We start from the raw sequence: 19851 nt of genomic DNA on the forward strand, positions 1-19851 counted from the left end.
ACTTGTTGTCTAGAATAGACTTGGATGAACTGATGAAAAAAGATGAACCACCTCTTGAGTTTCCTGATACTCTTGAAGGATTTGAATACACCTTTAATGAAAGTAAGTAATAGTTTCAGAAAAAAAAATCACTTAGAAATAAATATTTTTCTATACCTTATTTTTAGATCTTGATACTGATTATTCTTTTACAGCTGTATCAAATAATTAGTACAAGCAATAGTCTGAAATAAATTTTCCCTGGTTAGAAAAGTACAGATATTCACATTCTTGCTATACATGAATAAAAAAAGAATTGAAATAACATTGTGAACTATACCTTAACAACTGATCCTTAAGATACTGCAGATTTTAGTTTAACGAGATACTAAAAATAGAAATGTTACCTTCCTTTCACATGTTGCCTTTTCCAATTTTATGGAGGATTTGTTAAAAATATAATCATATATATATAGTACTTTGAATTGTCAATTACAATTACATTGTCTATGTGATCTAGAAATCCTATGAATTAATTAAGTCAGGGAGCCAAGTGAAGAAATAGAACTAAGATTACATATAAAGAAGTCAAAACTAATGACAGCAAGTGTAAAAACTACCCTTAGAATTGACAACAATGATAATGCATTAGTACATAGTCTCTAGCTTTTAGATTCAACCATTAATCATAAAGAAACCAGAAAAGTGATAGTTGCAGACCACTACTTGTTAGGGTAGCAATAAAGGCTTTGGAAAAAATATACCGTACATATGTTGTGATTTGTTTCACCTACCAAGATCACAATCATGCAGTCAATGTTTTTCCCTGTGGTACTATGGGGAAGCAAAAGATGAACATTCAAGAAACAGGATAGAAATTTTTGAAAGCTAATATTGGAGAAAGTACCTGAAAATTCCATAGATAATCAAGAAAGTGAACGAAATGGATCATAAGAAAGATCACTCTAGACTTCTTATATTACCATATTTGATACTCATGGTGCAAAGACCTAGTTGTCTTGAGAAGTCTGTAACTTTGGGAAAGGTGGAAGGAAAGAAGGAGAGGATGACATCAACAAGGTGTATGGACTCAATTACATCAGAAAATGGGTGCATTGTTGGAAGACCTGAAGGGCCAGATTGGTGACAGATGATCCTAAAGAATTTCAACCTGAAAAATTTCATTAACAATAACTTCATGACACATAAGCAATTAAAAATATAACGCTTAGCTTTTCAGTAACCCAAAGAGTTTGGAGAATATTACAAAAATCTTGCTTGTTAAGTTTTTAATTCTTTGAAACAAACAGTTCAACTATTTCAAGCAGTATTCTTCTGCCTCTTTCTAGGACTTCTCATTTAATAATGCATATTAGCTTGCTCAAAGCTAGTAACACATAAATGTTAATGAATGATGTTGAAAGGTTAAAAGTTCAACCATCCTTATGTTTGAAAGGCACTGCTATATTCTAAATAATTCTTTATTCTACATCATCCTATTGGGGCTGTTACTAGAATTTTTAATATCCTCACTCATGGTTTTGTGATTTGGAGGGAATTTTATTCTGATTTACCAAAAAAAAAAAAAATCTAGTAGATTATGACTCGATGGAAATTAAGAGCACTTCAGAATATACTGCCATTCAAAACAGTGCTCTGATTTCCTGCTTTAAAAATAAACACAAAAATTGAGCAGGGATTTAAAAAAATACATGTGCTAGAAGAAACAATTGGCATTAAGGAAGGGATATTGGAACTGGATGTGAAGTTGGAGTGGAACATTTAATTGGCAGTTGGTAAATACATTGAAATTGATAATGAATAAAAAGGCTACTGTAGAAAGAATACTTTTGCTTGATTAATATATTAACAGGCAGAAATCGGAAGATAGCATAAAGTACACACTTCATACTAGAAATTATCTTCTCAAAAGATCTTATTATCTGTTCGCTTATTTAGACAAAAATATTGAACTGTATATAAGTCAGTAAAATTTCTATGAATGTAAATTTTGCTCTTATATCTATTTGTTTTCATCAATAATTATTATGCAAAATAAATCCATACTCTATGAAAAATATTCTATGTGTGTGAGAGAGACTCCTGGTGATCACCCGAACTAGTCACTGCAGTGATTTTTGAAAATGGCTTTATAGTGAATTATCATTTTGAAAGTTGTGTTTTAAATTTAACGCTATTATTTTTCTTTATAGAAGGGCAGTTAAGGCATATAAAAACTGGAGAGCCATTTGTTTTTAACTACCGGGAGGATTTACATAGATGGAACCAAAAACGCTATGAAGCTCTTGGAGAGGTATATATTATTTACAAATAATGTAATAATCTATACAGTGTACCTGTTTTATATTTGGCTAAATAAAGGAAATAACCTTAATATTGGAAGGATAGCATAGTACTGATTAGCCTTAAGAGCAAGGAATAAATCTATCAGAAAATTACTTTAAGGGTGAACTAACTGTTCAGTGAGATGTAAATGTATATGACTAACTATAAAAAAGAATATATCATGTTCTCTGTAGTTTACAAAAACTTGCAGTTATTATGTCAGAATTTTTTGTTGCAAATTCAGGTATGAATAGGAGCAGGCAATTCCATCTATATTTATTTGTTGTATAGTTTTTAACACATTTAACCCATTTGTGTTGATTTTGAACTTGTTAATATTTTATCAATATCAAACAAACGTCAAATTCTTGTTTAAATAATGTTTTAGATTCTATTTTCATTTTGTTTTCTCATGTAAGTATCGATATATTTTGGTAGCTTGCAGTTTGTCATTTATATATTTCATTTATGAAAATTGATTTTTAGTAAGACATTAACTTTATTAAAACCAGCATTTATGCCAGGTAATGTATTGATCTTGATGACATTAACTTATAATTTTAAAAGGTCTTAAAATGTCTATATTGAACTCTAACCTTTTTCATTACTGTGATCATCAGGTTTTGTCTTGTGTACAGGTAGTCCTCACTTAACAATGTTAAGTGGGACTGGAATTTCTGTCATTAAGTGATATTGTTGTAAAATGCAACATAACATGACTGCCACATAGCAACAGAAATTACGGAATTGCTGTAGTTAAGCTGAATGTTAAGCGAGGTTGTCACATAGTCACCATTTTGCAATCTCCTGCCAACTTTCCCAACTTTGCTTGTAAGAAGCTAAGCAAAAAGATTGCAAATGGTGATCACATAACTGCAGGATTCTGCAACAATTGTAATTGGAAGCCAGTTACCAAGTCCCTGAGTTATGAACATATGGGAATACTGTGACAGCCTCTATTAGAGACCTAATTGAGTGTCCCTCATTCAATGCCATTATAAGTTCATCTGGTTGTTGAATGAGCGGCCATTAAATGAGGACCATCTGTTATGGATGATGCAAGAGAGACTATCAATTCTAGCATAGCTAGACATTTGTTAGTCTCTTATTCATTGCTTAGAGGAGTGGCAGACTGAGCAATGATAGTATGCATTGATGTTAAAAATAGCAAGTCTGATACTGAATGTAATTAATAAAAATTCAAAGGTTATGTTACCTTTTCTTTTGTTTTTGTGTTGAAAGTATGTGAGAAATAAAGAACCTCTGATGCCATCAGTTTAGTACGGCAGAAAGATTATCTGTAAGTGTGTCCATGTAGTCATTCAAGTAGGTAGGCTCTTCAAGGAGCTATGCTAGGTCTGCAAGAGGGAATACCATTGGATCTTTCAGTCAGCAGGCTCAGAAAGTACTCATGGGAGAAATAAGAAGCCTTCTTCAGGCAGCAAGTTCCAAAATGTATACAAACTCCCCCTCAAATCAAATCACACAGCCCTATTTTTCATTGGAGTAAAGTTTTCAAATAAAGCTGAAAATGTACCTTGTTTGAACATTAATATGGGAACTATAAATATCAATGAAAAAAGTTGGCTCTTGCCCTGCTGTTGATACAACTAAAACATAACAGGATATGTTATCTCATTGTAGCTTCCATAAAAGTCTGATAATCGAGATGCTGAGAAATGTTAAATTGAATCTTAATATATTTGGGGAGGGAAGAAATAAAGGATGGATGAACATAATCCATCAATTAAAGCATAAAAGTGATTTAAAAATGTAATAGAAGCATTAATTTTTGAAAATGCAGTGTTTTTCTCCTCCTATTAGGAAAAGTGCCAAGAATGAACAGATGGAGTTATCTTTTTCAGGAGAATGGACAGGATCCCTTTTATTCAAAATACTTAATACTTTACTTTTTAAGAGATTCTTGTTTTTGACTAATTTGTTATTCATAGCAAATCTCTCACCTCAGGTACTGAACTTCTCATGGCATTGGCTGTGACTTGTTTACATCTTAGCAATATGGTAGGCTGCAAATGAGCTAAAAGGTTTTCAAACTACAGGTTTCAAACTATGTTATAGATTATTCAGCATAATTTAGTACCATGCTAAAAAATTAACAATTTAAATAAGGCACTCTTTCTGTAGCAGCAGCAGCTGAAGCCTCCATAGCTTTAGGAGTGCCTGGGAGCAGAGGCATCTGGCTACAGATGGTACAGAACTAGTTGTGGAAATGGGGGAATGAAAAATAAGAAGGGGGAGAAAAGTATTTGAATTAGGCTATTCTGAGCTCTTGCACAGTTCTTCCATTATTTGACATTATGTCTTGTTTTAAAGTTCAAAACAATATAAAGCTAAAAGTACAGAAAACAAAATCACATCCCAGCTGGCAGTTGTAATCCAAATAGTGAATATCTTAAAAGATGTCCCTATCAGAAGTAGTATTGAACATGTTATAGGTCAGTCTCAGAATTAAATGCTTGTTGATCGTGTTTATTTTACCCACAAATGTTTATTTCCAGCTTTGATGCCAATCAAAGATAAAAATGGAATGTATTAGTTAAGTAAGATTTCTGGAAGTTTTTATATTGGGATAACTGCTATTTTGGTGCAGAGTGGCAGAGAAAATATAAAAATAAATAAATAAAGGAGCTGGAGCACAACCTAACTCCCCCAAATCCCTAAACACACTGAAATTATTACTGAGAACCAATTATATTTAATCTGATTTTTTTTAACTTTACAAACAAATCAGGTACGAGTCCAAACTCATGTTATCAAAATAAAATTGGGAATAGACATTTCTCATTGTTATAGAAAACATCATTTGCATATAGCAGAATCTTATACTTTGCTCCCCTACTATAATCCTTTTAATATTTTAAGAAGTTCTAACATGAGCAAAAATTTTGAATGCAAATTGAAAGGGAAATAGTGAATATTTATCACAAAAACTGAGAAGAAATGACTGTTGGAGACATACATTAATTAATTAAAACAATGTATATATAAACAATTATTAAAATATAAAGCATTTATAAAAATATTGGAATGGTCATTGCATAACTTTAAAATGAAACACATAGTAATAATGCTTGATTTAGGTTTTTAATTTTATACTTGATATAAAACAATTCAATCTAAGCTTTAAATTTTTGAGAAAATTCATATTAACTTTTGCTTACTTTGAACATCTCCAAGAAACTGTATTGAAAGCTTTCTTAACATTCAGAGAAATAAGAAACACTGGATATTAAGATTCCAGATTCTGCCTATTTTAAACAATTGTATGAAGCATCCAGTAGTATTAGAACTTAGATGATTATATGTAAATGCAGCATTTCAGCATGAAAAGCTGTTATTAAAACATTTTATTCTATCAGCAAAAATGCTATTAATAGCTAAGCATTCATATTTATCAAATAAATGTATGGATAATTGATACCAATACTAACATCCTTACTTTACTTGGGATGAAAAATGTTTGCTTCATTAAGAGATGAAAGTTGATTTAAAAAATCTTGAACTGAAATCTCCAATAGAAGATTAAAATCCAGTCTGCTTTGTTGCAGAGAACTAGAAAACTACTAGGACCAAGAGAATTTTAAACTTTCTTACAACTGATTGTAGAAACAATTCATTGAAGAGAAAGTAATAGACAGAGATTGAATGCAGTTCTAGGATAGCTGTAGAGAATGAATTTAATCTTTTGATAAAAGATTTGAATTTTACAATTTGGAACAATGCTTTCTTTAAAAAAACTATTGCTTGATTAATATAAAGTTGGTATATATTTTCCCATATATATTAGAAATTGAACATTACTTCTTGCTTAATTTGTTTAAATCTCTCGAGATAGGATAGAATAGAATAGAATAGAATAGAATAGAATAGAATAGAATAGAATAGAATAACAGAGTTTGGGACCTTGGAGGTCTTCTAGTCCAACCCCCTGCTCAGGCAGCAAACCCTATACCATTTCAGACAAATGGTTGTCCAATCTCTTCTTAAAAACTTTCAGTGTTGGAGAATTAACATCTGTTGGTGGCAAGTTATTCCACTAGTTAATTGTTCTAATTGTCAGGCAATTTCTTCTCAGTTGCTTCTCTCCTTGATTAGTTTCCATCCATTGCTTCTTGTCCTGCCTTCAGGTACTTTGGAGAATAGCTTGACTCCCTCTTTGTGGCAACCCCTGAGATATCAGAACACAGCTATCATGTCACCTCTAGTCCTTCTTTTCATTAAACTAGACATACCAAATCCAGCAACCGTTCTTTATATGATATAGCCTCCACTCCCCTAATTATCTTTGTTGCTCTTCTCTGCACTCTTTCTAGAGTCTCAACTTCTTTTTTACAACATGGTGACCAAAACTGGATGCAGAATTCCAGGTGTGACTTATCAAGGCATTATAAAATGGTATTAACATGATCTTGATTGTACCCCTCTGTTTATGCAGCCTAGAACTTTGTTGGCTTTTTTGGCAGCTGTAGCACACTGCTGGTTCATATTTAAGTGATTGTCCACTAGCACTTCAAGATCTCTCTCACAGTTACTATTATTGAGCAAGGTACCACCTATACTGTACCTGTGCACTTGGTTTTTCTTGCCTAAATGTAGAATCTTATTTTTTTCACCATTGAATTTCATTTTGTTAGACAGCACCCAATGTTCAAGTCGGTCAAGATCCTTCTGAATCTTAAGCCTATCTTCTGAACTGTTGGCTATTCCTGACAGCTTGGTGTTGTCCACAAATTTAATGAGTTTCCCATCTATCCCCTCATCCAAATAATTGATGATGATGTTGAAGAGTACTGGGCCTAAAACATACTTCCCTCCATGTAGAAGCAGTTCTATTGAGTGCGGTTGGTCAGCCAGTTACGAATCCATCGGGTGGTGATATTGTCTAACCCATACATTTTTCTATCTTACAGATACAGGACATGATTAAAATGTTAATTCTTTAACTTCTTTTACTTGAACCTTAATTTTACAGTAAATGCCTTTGTATTTTTTATATATGAATATAATGAAGAAACAGATCTCTCGTTTTAATAAAATTATTATTTTACAGCAATTATATATTTAGTCAATTATAGTTACTAACATCACAAGAGTATAGTCTGAAATATTACATATCTTAGTGTTAAATATGTTAATATGAAGTTTAAATGAAAAGTTTTATGCATGAAGAAAGGGACGTATATCGGAAGCAATTATAATGCCAGATACCTGTTAAATTATATTTGCATATAAAAAGTTGCAGAATTTATTTGTATATATCATCTTGAGACATTTCTTTAGTCAATTTATATGGCTGCCTAACTCACAGGTTATGGCCGTCCAATAATCTATATTCCAAATGTTACAGATGTCTTTATTCTGTGCTTATAACAGTTAAAAATAGCTGTTTTAATTTTTTTTAAACCAAAAAATATTTAAAAATAAAAATAATTATTTTTATTTTGCTTCAAAAATTATGCATCTAGTTTAGTTTGTACAACGTTGCCATATGAAGTATGCTGTGTCTGGCAGATACCAGACATATCATTGTTAATATGTTAAATACTGATCACTTTGGTTTAATAGCTGAAAACATGAATCAATTCTGTGTTTGGGATAGAATAATTGCTTGGAAACAAGTTTAGTTAAAATGTTTTTTTATATTTGAATGTGAAAGAGGTTCAGAAAAAAATTGTAATGGTTAGATTTTAAAACAAAAATACATATTTTTCCATAGTTATTTTCTATAGCTGTTTAATTGGTTAAGTTTAGTATCTTACAACCTGGAGACTTTTGGTTTGTGTTTGTTTAAAGTCCCAGATGTTGTAGATATTCTTATTTATATGTATGGTTAATCCATTTTGGGTTATGGTTTTCTCTTTGTGCTTTTGAGTCAGCCATATGTTCTGACGATTAAAGGGACAACTTCCTGCAATTTTCTCAGCAACACTTTCAGAAGAAGTTTGCCCTTGTCTTCTTTCCTGGGCTCAGAGATAGTGACTGGCCCAAAGTCACTTAGCTGCTTCTGTGCCTGAGGCAGGGCTAATATAACTTACAGATGAAGTGTAACAAGGGCTGCTTGGATTAAAGATATTTCAAGTAGTACTCAGCCCAAGGTTTTCATTCTCCATTGAAAAAGTGTGACATCTGGAATGTCTTTGTAAGAAAAATAATTAAAGTATCTTTTCTGTTTCTTTGTGGGATTCTTTTTTTATCTAGGCTTTCCTTCATTTGTCCCTTTTGTTACTTATTGTTCATGTGGGCCATGATTTGGATATGCCACAATAAAAAGGAATTGTTCTATGCTTATTGCAAATTGTTTGAAATAGTTTTAACAAATTAATCCAAGAGTTCTCTTTTTGCCATTAAATAGATACTTTTTTTTATCCTTAATTTTTAACAAAATTATTCACATAGCAGCAGGAAGCAAAATCCTAGATTATATATGTTTCTGGACATATTTATTGAGGCTATAAGGCAGAAATTTTTGCTTCTTAACTGGAAGATTTAAAAAAAAACATTTACTTTGCAGAATGCATTGTATTTTTCTAAACAATAGCTTGATAAACCATTTACAATTTTTACAAAACTTACAAAAAAGACCTATTTGTAAATATTATACAACCTTTTTCTCTTGTAGATCATCACTAAATATGTATATGAATTATTGGAAGAAGAATGCCATTTGAAAAAAGTATATGTTCCAGTAAGTTATATATATGCATTTTTTTCTTACAGTACATTAAATTGTAAAAACAAATGTAAGGAAATAAATTTTTATTATAACTTTCTTTGTGAGGGCATGTAAAAACCCCATTTCTTAACAATGACGTGCGAAATTATTCATGTTAAAGAACTCATTTGGTTTGAATTTTTTCTTAATTTTATGAATCTCGCTGGGAAATAATCCTTTATTTTGTTAATAACTACACAAAGAGCTATTCTGGATAGTGGTGGGAGTATAATGCAACCAATGCTTGCCTCCAATTGCTGCTTCATTTTAGCTTAGTTTGGAAAAGGAGTGGGACACAATACAAGTTAAACATGCTGTGAATTTATTCAGGTGCATGTAATACAAGTTATATTTAATTTTCGAGCATGACTTCAAAGTTAAATGCTTTATTCCAGATGTAACGTGTACAGGGTGTAATGTGTATCTATTGTCCAGATAAGTCTCCAGATTAAGTCTCAACTGTTGTGCAGATTTCATGATGGCAAGACCTATTTTCTCCTATTTGCTTTAATTCATAACCCAGCAGTGCTCCAAATGTGTTATATGTGCTTTAAATTAAAAAATTCTGAAGATAGAACACAGTCTTGAGTTTTTGAATGAAGTAAAATTTGACATTGAATCAACTACAATTAATGATCTATGCCATAAAAATCCATAATGGATATTCTCCATTAACTTGTGAATAGAAAATCTGCAGTTCATCCAAACTTCTATCTGCTTCTCTGTGATCAAAATGATGGTTTGGCTTTTGAGATCACTTGATTATCTCATTTTCTAAAATAGGTGAAGCTTCATGACGGATACTGTTGCAAATTTTATTGCAGAAAAGGAAAGATGTTTTTGACAAAACAACAATAGGTTTTATGACTGAGCACATGTCTGATATTTATATAATTATTCTTTGATTTTTTTTAAAAAAAAATTTTTTAAAAAAATCATGACCATAACAATTTGTGCCTAGTATTAGGATCATTTAAAAGAAAGGAGATTCATATCATGAAAATAAAAATTGCTAGAGACACTCTCACCAAACTAATTTAATTTGTCAATAAAGTGTGACTGTGTGCTACTACTATGACCATTTTATAGCTATAATTTAGTGAAAGTTTCATTTGATATTTGAAGACAATTTGGCTTGAAGAATTTCCAAATGTAATTAAGATTGAAGTTGTAAAGGCTGATTCTAAGCCTTGGTACATATTCACTAATTTGTTTGTACAGATAGATTAAGTAAACATTTTGTAATGCATGGATCTTTATAATAAATATTTCTCTCATAATTTTACATTTGGCTCTTCATTGGAATTTTTGTTATTACTGATATGTAAAGCTAAAAACGTCAGTCTTAAATATCTGCAGAGGGTAAGAGGAAGATAAAGAAAGATCAGCTCACAAACCTTTAAGGCAGGGGTGTCAAACTCATATCGTCATGGCATCATAATACATTGATTCACAATTGAACAAACATGATCTAAAGCTGGCTTAATTCATAACTAATATTCTTTCTTGGTTCATCAAGTCAGCTAACTTGTAGTAGAAACACTTCACATATATTTATTATTTATTCAAAAAAGGGCTTATTGGATGGTAATGAGTGTGTTGGTTTTACTGCCTTTTTATAGAGTGGAATTACTAAAGAGTTACTCCATTCCTTGGGAATCTGCAACAAATTATTAATGTAGGCAAATGCAGGTATACAGATAGAGGTCCATTGGTATCTCTAGAGAAGTGATACTCCCCAACCCAGAGCTTTCTATTGCTATTTCTAATAAATGGTTTAGCACACCATTTATTGTAGTAGTGACCTCTACTACTGCATTTTATTAAGCATGATCTGTAAACCTAGCCATTCTCTCAATCTAACTTACCTCCAGTATTCCATTCTGGGCTCTTTGAAGAAAAGATAATGTAGAAATCAAACAGCCTAATAAAAAGATGCCTACTGATAATGACTTATGGAAAATGATAGGTTTAGCCTGCTGTTTGCTATTGAGGACGGTGTGCTCTTTTTTTCTTTCTTTCTTTTGCCTTAGAATAAGGCAGTATTGGTTAGAAGTTTATTTTTATATCAATCATAAATACAGTCTGAATGGTTTGTTGCAGTCACTGTTTTCTTTTGGTAGCTGTTTGTTATGTGACCCTGTGTAATTGTTTATATTCACTAAATTTGTTCTCATTTTAGGTAGATGCAGAAGAGACTGAACCTAGGAGTTTCATCTTTATGAGTGAGGATGCACTGATAAATCCTGATAAACTGATGGTTTTAATTCAAGGCAGTGGTGTTGTCAGAGCAGGACAGTGGGCAAGAAGGCTTATTATAAATGAAGATCTGGATAGCGGCACTCAGATTCCTTATATTAAAAGAGCTATAGAGGTAAGATAATTATGGGTTTTCCTAAAACAGAGGTGCACAACTCATCCCAAACTATGTGTCATGCTTTGGTTTCTGAATGGTATATAGGTAGTCAACTTACGACCATAATTTAGCCTAAATTTTTTGTTAGTGAGACATTTGTTAAGTGAAGTTTTGTTCCATTTTATGACCTTTCTTTCCACATTTCTTAAGCACATCACTGCAGTTGATAAGTTAGTAACCTGGTTGCTAAGTGAATCTGGATTCTTGGTTGACTTTGCTTGTCAGAAGGTCACACGCAAAAGGGGATCACATGACTTTGGGACAGAGCAATAGTCATAAGTGTGAACCAGTTGCCAAGCATCTGAATTTCGATCACATGATTATGGGGATGCTACAAGCGTGGTAACTGTGAAAAATGGTTGTAAGTCTCTTTTTTCAAAGTTGTTGTAACTTTGAATGGTCACTAAATGAACTGTTGTAAGGAAAGGATTACTTATACTATATTGGAAGCCAATCTTCCCAAGTTGCTAGAGTCAAGAGAAAAATTAAACATGGTTGTTTTGAATTTAAATTGCATTTCAATTTAATATAGTAATTGTACTTGTACAAATTTAACAAGTGACCACTTGTATTACAGATTTAAATTTTACAACAACTCTTAGAATTTTCTGAGAACTGTGTATAAAGCTTTTTAAGTGAGCGTACAAGGCTCAAAGGGTTCAGGGGAACCTCTTTTTAATGGGGTAATTTGGGGGTTAGTGTATACAATTTTGGGTATTATGTTGTCTTAATGCATATCAAATGTGTATTTATTGTTTTATTTTCAAGTCATGTATGCAATTTCTGTTGTGTTTCAGAATCTTTAAATGTTGTATTGAAATTCATTGTTACATATATGGTTTAAAACAGAAATCAATTAATGATTTGTTAAATTGGATCTTTTTTAAAGAAATCATTTTACTAGCTTAAAAGGTTTAACTTCGTTCTGTCTCAATTAAAAATGTCTACCTATTATAAGAAGTTGATCCTAGAAGGCACTTAGGCTCCTATGGTTTTATAAAGAAATGCATTTAAATACAATATGTTTCTGTAAAGTATACAAGTGAACCACATGGACTGTCAGATACTTAATACTAAAATTTGCATTGCAGAGTTTTATAGTAATGTGTTGCTATTGATTTATGTAGGGCAAAAATCTGTGATTGAATTTATAATACCCCATTACAAGGGTTTTCTGATTAGTGGCAATTAAGTTTCTGATAAATTGATAATAAAACTTAATTTTCTTGAATTTTCTAAAAACCCATCCTTTGCCACACTTGTATTAACAAAATCCAGCAATAAAATTAACAGAAAAATATCAAGGCAACGCAATACTTCTCATCAAATAATAACAATTTCTAATTATTAGTATCTACCAAAAAATCAACCCATACTGACCCAATTCAACTCAAATCACTCAGAAAGAGTAGGAGATAATAGGAGGAGATAGCAATAACAGGAGGCATGAAGGTAAGATTAGATTCCCTACATACCAAGATGGAAGATTAGGGATAGGAAAATAAAATTATACCCACCCCACCTATTGTGACCATCTCAGCTAGCAACCATTTGCAAGTACATAGGTAATAAAAAAAATTCAACTAATGCATGCATTTATGACAAAATTCATGCACCTGACAACAATGAATGCTAGAGTGAGAACAATTGTGGCATAGGTGTATGAGAGAGCTTTATCTGAATAAGACTACAGCAAGCAGTGATCATTGCAGTCTCCTCTCTCTCTTCATCACATGATCACTTAGCAACCCTTTTGCTATACGACCTGGTCACTGCATTAGAACTTGATCGCTAAATAAGGATGGGTGTATAAAATATGTCTTTACGAGCAATAACTACTCCCTAAGGAAAATTTGACAAGAAGTGAAAATCCTAGAATTTAACCCTAGCAAGCAAGTATACATTGCATCAGTCACTGTACCCATATAATAGGATGGATTCTGTGGAACCCCAGGATTTTATGAGGGCTTGAATGAATTCCATGGGACTGGAGGCAGAACATTGTGCAAGGGACTAAGGGAATCAAACCCACTTCTCTCTGCAAGAAATTAAGCTTCCTTTCCCCTTTAGCTCCTTGTGGAGAATTTTTATCTTGCTTCTTCGTCACTAAGGTATAACTGAAGGGCAGAAATTGTTAGCTGACCTTTTATTGCGATAAGTATTTAATTGTACGTATAGTAGTTCATATCAATCTCATTTACATAACAACATAGAAATGAATATACATGACCAAAGGTACAATTGAAAATCGGGAAAATTAAATAAGCCATTTTAATTTGGGAGTTGCAGTTTAGATAGAGTGAAATGCCATAAACATTTACTTTTTTGCTTATCATTTTCTCCAAAGTATCTAAGTAGAATTACAATAGGTATCCTTCTAAAGATATAACAATCTTAATCTTGAATTCATTTTAATATTTATTCTATTCCTTAAATTTTTACTTATTTGTATTTTCAGTCATCAGTTACCTCTGAGGCTAGGTGATACAGCTCATAGTTTTCACATCTATTAACGAATGTTTTTCTTGAAAAAAATATTCTCAAATGTATAAGGTTCTAGAAAATAACCTTCATTTTTGCATATTTCTTTAAAAACTTTTTTGTTGATTGGCAATATATTAGATTCATTGCAGTCTATTGTATATCCAGTAAAATCTGTCATAGTATACAAGATTAGGTAAAGCATTTTGGTGATTATTAATAAGACCCGACATGTCATCTGTATAATAATAATAGTGCACGTTCAGTTCAATCCACTAGTACACTTTGAATACCAAGCTTCCAAAATCAAATTAAAACAACAGTATGTAAAGGATCCTTGACAAGTTGTATGATACATCTTAACTTGTAGTTGATAATGTAATTTGTAAGAACTTGAGCAGAAGGAATAAAATCAAGAAATAATGGGAAATTTTCTTTCTCACCATACACTCCTGAAATTTAGTCTGTACATGTTAACGCTTTCTCTAACCTAGCCATGAGTGTTATTTCAAGATCTCAGGGTGAATTGCTGAAATATATGCTAATAATTTAATATTAGATTAGAGGCTTAGTATTTCTCATAAAATCAGATTGTGCAGAATATATTATTTGTTTGATTTATTTGTATAATGCAAAGTCAATGATTCATGATACTTTACACTTGTAAAAAATATAAACTAAATCACAACATCAATAGAAAATACTGCAGTAATGCAGTATAATAGTATTAACCTGCCTTGGATCACATAGTTGTCAAAGGACCTATGGAATGATTCTGCCTTAGCAACCTTCATAAAACACACCAGAGTTGACACCAATCTGACTTCTGGGATAGGGGAACTATTATAAAAGAATATCTGCTCTAATTCTGTTCGTTCTTGTGTTTTTACCTCAATGAAATCATTCATCTTACAACGGTCTTACTTTATGTATTTACACAGAATGTCCATATAATATGGTTTGTCTTGAAGTACTCTTCTGTATACTTTTGGAGTTTTGGAGGCTTACGTTAATTTATAGTAATTGTTCTGTTATTAGTTGGGGGTAGGTAATCATTTTATGCATTGATAAATGGAGGAATATGGTCTTATTCTTGTACACAAAGATTTTCTTCTCTCTTTTCAACCCACATACGTTCTCCATTTTTATTACAGACAGATTTTGAGGATATATGAATGTTGGGGGAGTGGGGAAGAGGGGTAATGAGACTAAGAAGGAGTTCCATTGCCAGAAAAACCACTTGCATTTCAACTAGCAAGATACAAATATTAAGGAAATAAATTTTATGAAATATGCAGAGCATTAAGTGTCAATTTAATAAATACATTTTTATTAGGAATACACAGCAAGTGTCTGTGAAATTTAGATTGAATTAATGAATTTCCAAAAGACAGCTACATGGATATTTCTCACAATTGGATTTATGTTGAGAATTTGTCATAGTTTTGGGTATGCTTAGAAAAAGTGGCTCACAGAAAAGTAAGGAGAATAGTTAAATTCTCATTGACAGACTATATGAAGCCACATTGCCCCCCAAGCTAGTAGAACAAAACAATGAGATGACAGCTCTAGTGTTTGAAGAGAGGTTGTTAATGACAGCTTATTCCTTTATGATTTCAACTCTTGACAGAAGACAGGTCTGCTTGTTGCATCACGGCAGATGTATCATTACCTCCTGGCCCTGTCATGACTGAATTGGAATAAAACCACTTGCAGTTCTGAAAATCCAATTACTTTGTGGAAGTTTGGGAACACTGTCTATGATTCATGTGCAAAGTAGCATAAGTCTCATTGCAGTACTGTACTTGAATTTTAATAGTGGTGTAAAGTTTCTGATTTTGACGATAATGGGAATAAATACATGATGGTCTTTTCTCTCTATATTAGTGAATCTGTTATAATGGGATGTGATTTGTAGTATTGTTTTGTTAGTATTCCTGCACAGTCTTGATTTTTTAAAAGTATTTCTTCAGTTTTAATAACCCTCATGTTTAAATATGGAAAAAATATTCCTAGCAACTACTGATATTGTTTTAAAAATTAGATTGTATTTTCCTTAATTCATTTGGATATTAGAATTCTATATTATTAATACTTTGTAAGATACCTCATAGTGATTTTGGATATTAAAGAGAGAGGGGTGAGATATAGATTTATGTAGGTATATAAAAAGCCTTGCTGATTTAGGTATGATTAGAATTTCAAGTAAGTGAGATGAGTTTAAATGCAGAGAAAGCAAGTATAAAAACTGTATTTAATTTCTATCATATTGTTCATATTTAGGCATTCCGAAATCTTTTTCAACTCTGCTTTTCTCCCTAGCTTTGTCCTATCATATCCATGATTTGTGATCTTTCTGCACTTCATATTTTATTTTAACAGCTGGCCTCTTTTCTGTACTACTTCTGCCTTTCATATCATCTGATGTGGCTTAAATTGATGAATCAAAGCCAGTTTGGGAAGGAGACAGTGTTTAAGATTGTAAAGGAAATGAATAGGCAGAAGATAACCCTTCTTGCAGTTACAATCAATGCACTTGACACTTTCAAAGGCAAGAGAAACTATCATTTGCTCAGGGGTTAAACTTTTTAAATAACTTCCACAGGGAAATCTGCTGTCAATAAAGATGTAATAATTAATTTAACATTTTTATTAGCCTTGCCTAATATTATTTTTTTTATTTTTTAAAAAAACAATCATAAACAGTACATTTTTTCTGAATAGAGTATTGACCAAATCAAAATTTACAGCTTATAACATAAGTACTTCCCAAATATAATTTATATATTTCAATTTCTGCCATAATATTCTTTTTTTCTACTTTTTTATTTTTCATCTTTACTTAATATTTAATTTATAATCAATATTACCATCCGCCCTAACCTCCAATCTTAATCTTATTTCATTTCATTATCTTATTTCTCATCACATATATTTCTTAAAATCACCACATTTGTGAAGCTCTATATCTTTATATTTCACAATTTATATCATAATTCAAATTTTACAATACTGATATTAATACAATTCATTTGATTCTATAAATATATAGCATATTTCCTTTCCTCCTTTCCCTTGTTTTTCTCCATTCTACCGTTCATATTACACAATGTATTTTATATTGCAATCACAAAGAATAATACAGTTCACTCATAACTATAGGTATATATCATAATACCCTTCCTACTTTCCATTAATTACTCCTTTTAACCAATTTCTCTTGGTCCATCCAGCAATCCACCTCTTAAAATTTTCCATCCTTTATCCCATTCTCTCATTTTCTTTTTTTCTTTTTATAATTATTATGTCTTTTCTTCTGTATCCTTCCTTTGACTTTTAAATCCTTTACTCATCTAGTTTGCCCTAAGTTCCCATCTGATCTATTCCCATTTTCTCCTCTCACTGTTGATCTCAGTGTAATCATTAAACTTTTTTGTGCCTAATCCTTTCCCCTTTCTTTTGCTTCTTCCTAACCGCTATTTTTGCCACTGTTAATCCCAATGTAATCATTAAAAATATTTTCCTCTAGCCTTTTCCCCTTTCCTTTTCTTCCCTTAGTTTGCTTCTTTTTGTAGGTTGTTTTCTCCTATCCCTTCTTTTTTTTCATTGTTACTCCCTATGTAATCATTTAATTTTTCATCATCAATGTCTTTACCTTCAGTGCTGTTTTCTTGCTTCTTGTTCTTAGCCTCTTTATCCAATTGAATATGTTCGGACACAATTTCTCATTTTCTATCAAGATTAAACGATACATGCATCATTTTAACTATCTCAATTAGTTCCTGCCACATTTAACGTTCTGGTTTGTTTTTAACTCCAATTTAAAGTTTTGTTATTTTCTACCTCCTGTGGTTGTCGAGATCAAACAGCTTAAAAGAAAACAAATGCTTCTTCTTCACTGTCCCTACAAGACGGATCCGGTCTGAAGACCCCCCCGTCAGTGGTTTGTCTGGCTGGATTTTCACCAGGCTCAACAGAGCCTGCTATTTTCCAGCCAGTCTCGCCACGATGCTTCCGGTTCTCCTTGTTTACATTCTTAATTTTTTTAAAAAATAGAATTTTTTCTGCTGTGTGAAGTTGTAATAAAATAATCTTTATTCCTTCTGTAATCAGTACTCATGCTTTTCATACACATGGCAGAATGCATTGTCACTAAATACAATGTGGAAACTAATGCAAATTATTTTCTGCAACATTTAGCAAGATTTAAATGGATATTTGTCCTGATAAATATTAAATACAATATGGAACATGTAGAAAATATAAAAATGGGAAGGTAATCCATTTTGAAATAGCTGCTTCATTGTTTGAACATAGCCTTCTGTTTCCTTCTACATTTGACATGAAGCGTATGGTTTTCAAATTTCAGAAATACATACATTCCTCAAAATAATACCTGAAATACACTAAATATGGATTACATCATGCAAGAACTGGTGAAAGAGTCCTGCCAATCTTTATTTCTTTAATATTGCACTTTTTAGAAACTCTAAAAAAATTTCTAATGTGGTTTGAAAGAGTAACCCTGCATGTTTCAGTAGATATGCAAGATGAATATTTCATAGATTCAGAATTGATTGCTTTATCTCTGTGATGTTTTAAAACAGTTAATAAGTATACATACATTCACTGCCTTCCTGTCAAAAAGTACCCAGTGAAATGCACAGTTTCATAATTGCACAGCAACATCAGAAATAAGAACAAGATTAACAACTCAGGACAGAAAGCTAATACTAACACAGTTTCACAGTGGCAACGGTTTTCCACTGGTTAGATGACTTCACAAAGAACTGGTGGCTACATATATAGTATAGAAGCAGTGGTGGGTTGCTACTGCTTTGCCCCAGATCAGGCAAACCGGTAGCAGCAGGAGGCTCTGCCTACCTGCCCAAACGCTTCTGCACATGCGCAGAAACGTGTGCATTCGAGAGCATGCACACGCACCCACGAGTGAACTAATAGCAACAGGATTTCTATACTGTATAGAAGGTATAACAAATAATTTCCTCAACACTGTCTACACTACTATTAATCTTCTCATCGTTCCTATCACCCATCTCCTGTCACTTATGACTGTAAGACTGTAACCTTGTTGCTTGTATCCTTATGATTTATATTGACTGTTTCCTAATTTGTACCCTATGACTATTGTTGAGTGTTGTACCTTATATTCTTGATGAATGTATCTTTTCTTTTATGTACACTGAGAGCATATGCACCAAGTCAAATTCCTTGTGTGTCCAATCACACTTGGCCAATAAAGAATTATATTCTATAAAGAATTCTATTCTAGAAGGTATAACAATTTGCAGAGGATTTTGTTGTTGAGGTTGAGATTTGTGCATGCTATTAGACTCTGCTTTCCGAAGGTATGTTGGTACCTTCAGGCAGTGGCAACTAGTGCTTTCATTTTCTTTCTACAGTACTTCAGAAAGGATTTGCATTTTGGCTTTTAATGGCCAAGGCCAGTCCACAGGATGTGGTCAGAAAACTGAAGATGGCAGCTGGAACAGTGTGTTTGAAGTTTTTCTATTTTTAATATGCATTGCATGTACAAACAGTGGGAGTTTTGATCACACAGTGACAGCTTAATTTTTTTTTATCATACCCTGTGGATTCCCCTATATATAAAACTCCTAAATAATCCCCTTCTTTTATTAATTTTGGATCTGGGGAAGTCACAAGAATTTTAATGCAAATATTTTGGTAATTCACCCCCCCTCCCCATATGAAAAGTGGAAAGGAGGATTGTTTGTTGTCTTGTTCTCTATGGAACTGCATCATCTTCATTATTGCAGACCTTTTGCAAGTGTTTATTAAAATTTCTCAGAATGAATAAGCCATGAATCAGATTTCTGGCAATGAGTTTTATAAAGTTTCTTTGGCAGACCTGTAA

At 32.2% G+C, this 19851-nt stretch overlaps 1 protein-coding gene across 3 annotated transcripts in view; it reads left to right on the forward strand.

The window, feature by feature from the left end:
• The window catches only part of FAM172A (family with sequence similarity 172 member A), a 244694-nt gene that overhangs the window by 13850 nt on the left and 210993 nt on the right, over positions 1–19851 (forward strand). For all 3 annotated transcript variants that reach the window (XM_058168209.1, XM_058168211.1, XM_058168210.1), the window contains 4 exons: positions 1–102; positions 2193–2293; positions 8966–9031; positions 11241–11432. In XM_058168209.1, the coding sequence (XP_058024192.1) occupies positions 1–102; positions 2193–2293; positions 8966–9031; positions 11241–11432 (461 nt within the window). The remainder of the gene's footprint in view (positions 103–2192; positions 2294–8965; positions 9032–11240; positions 11433–19851) is intronic.

This window comes from Ahaetulla prasina, chromosome 2, assembly GCF_028640845.1.
Source record: "Ahaetulla prasina isolate Xishuangbanna chromosome 2, ASM2864084v1, whole genome shotgun sequence".
NCBI classification, from domain to species: domain Eukaryota; kingdom Metazoa; phylum Chordata; class Lepidosauria; order Squamata; family Colubridae; genus Ahaetulla; species Ahaetulla prasina.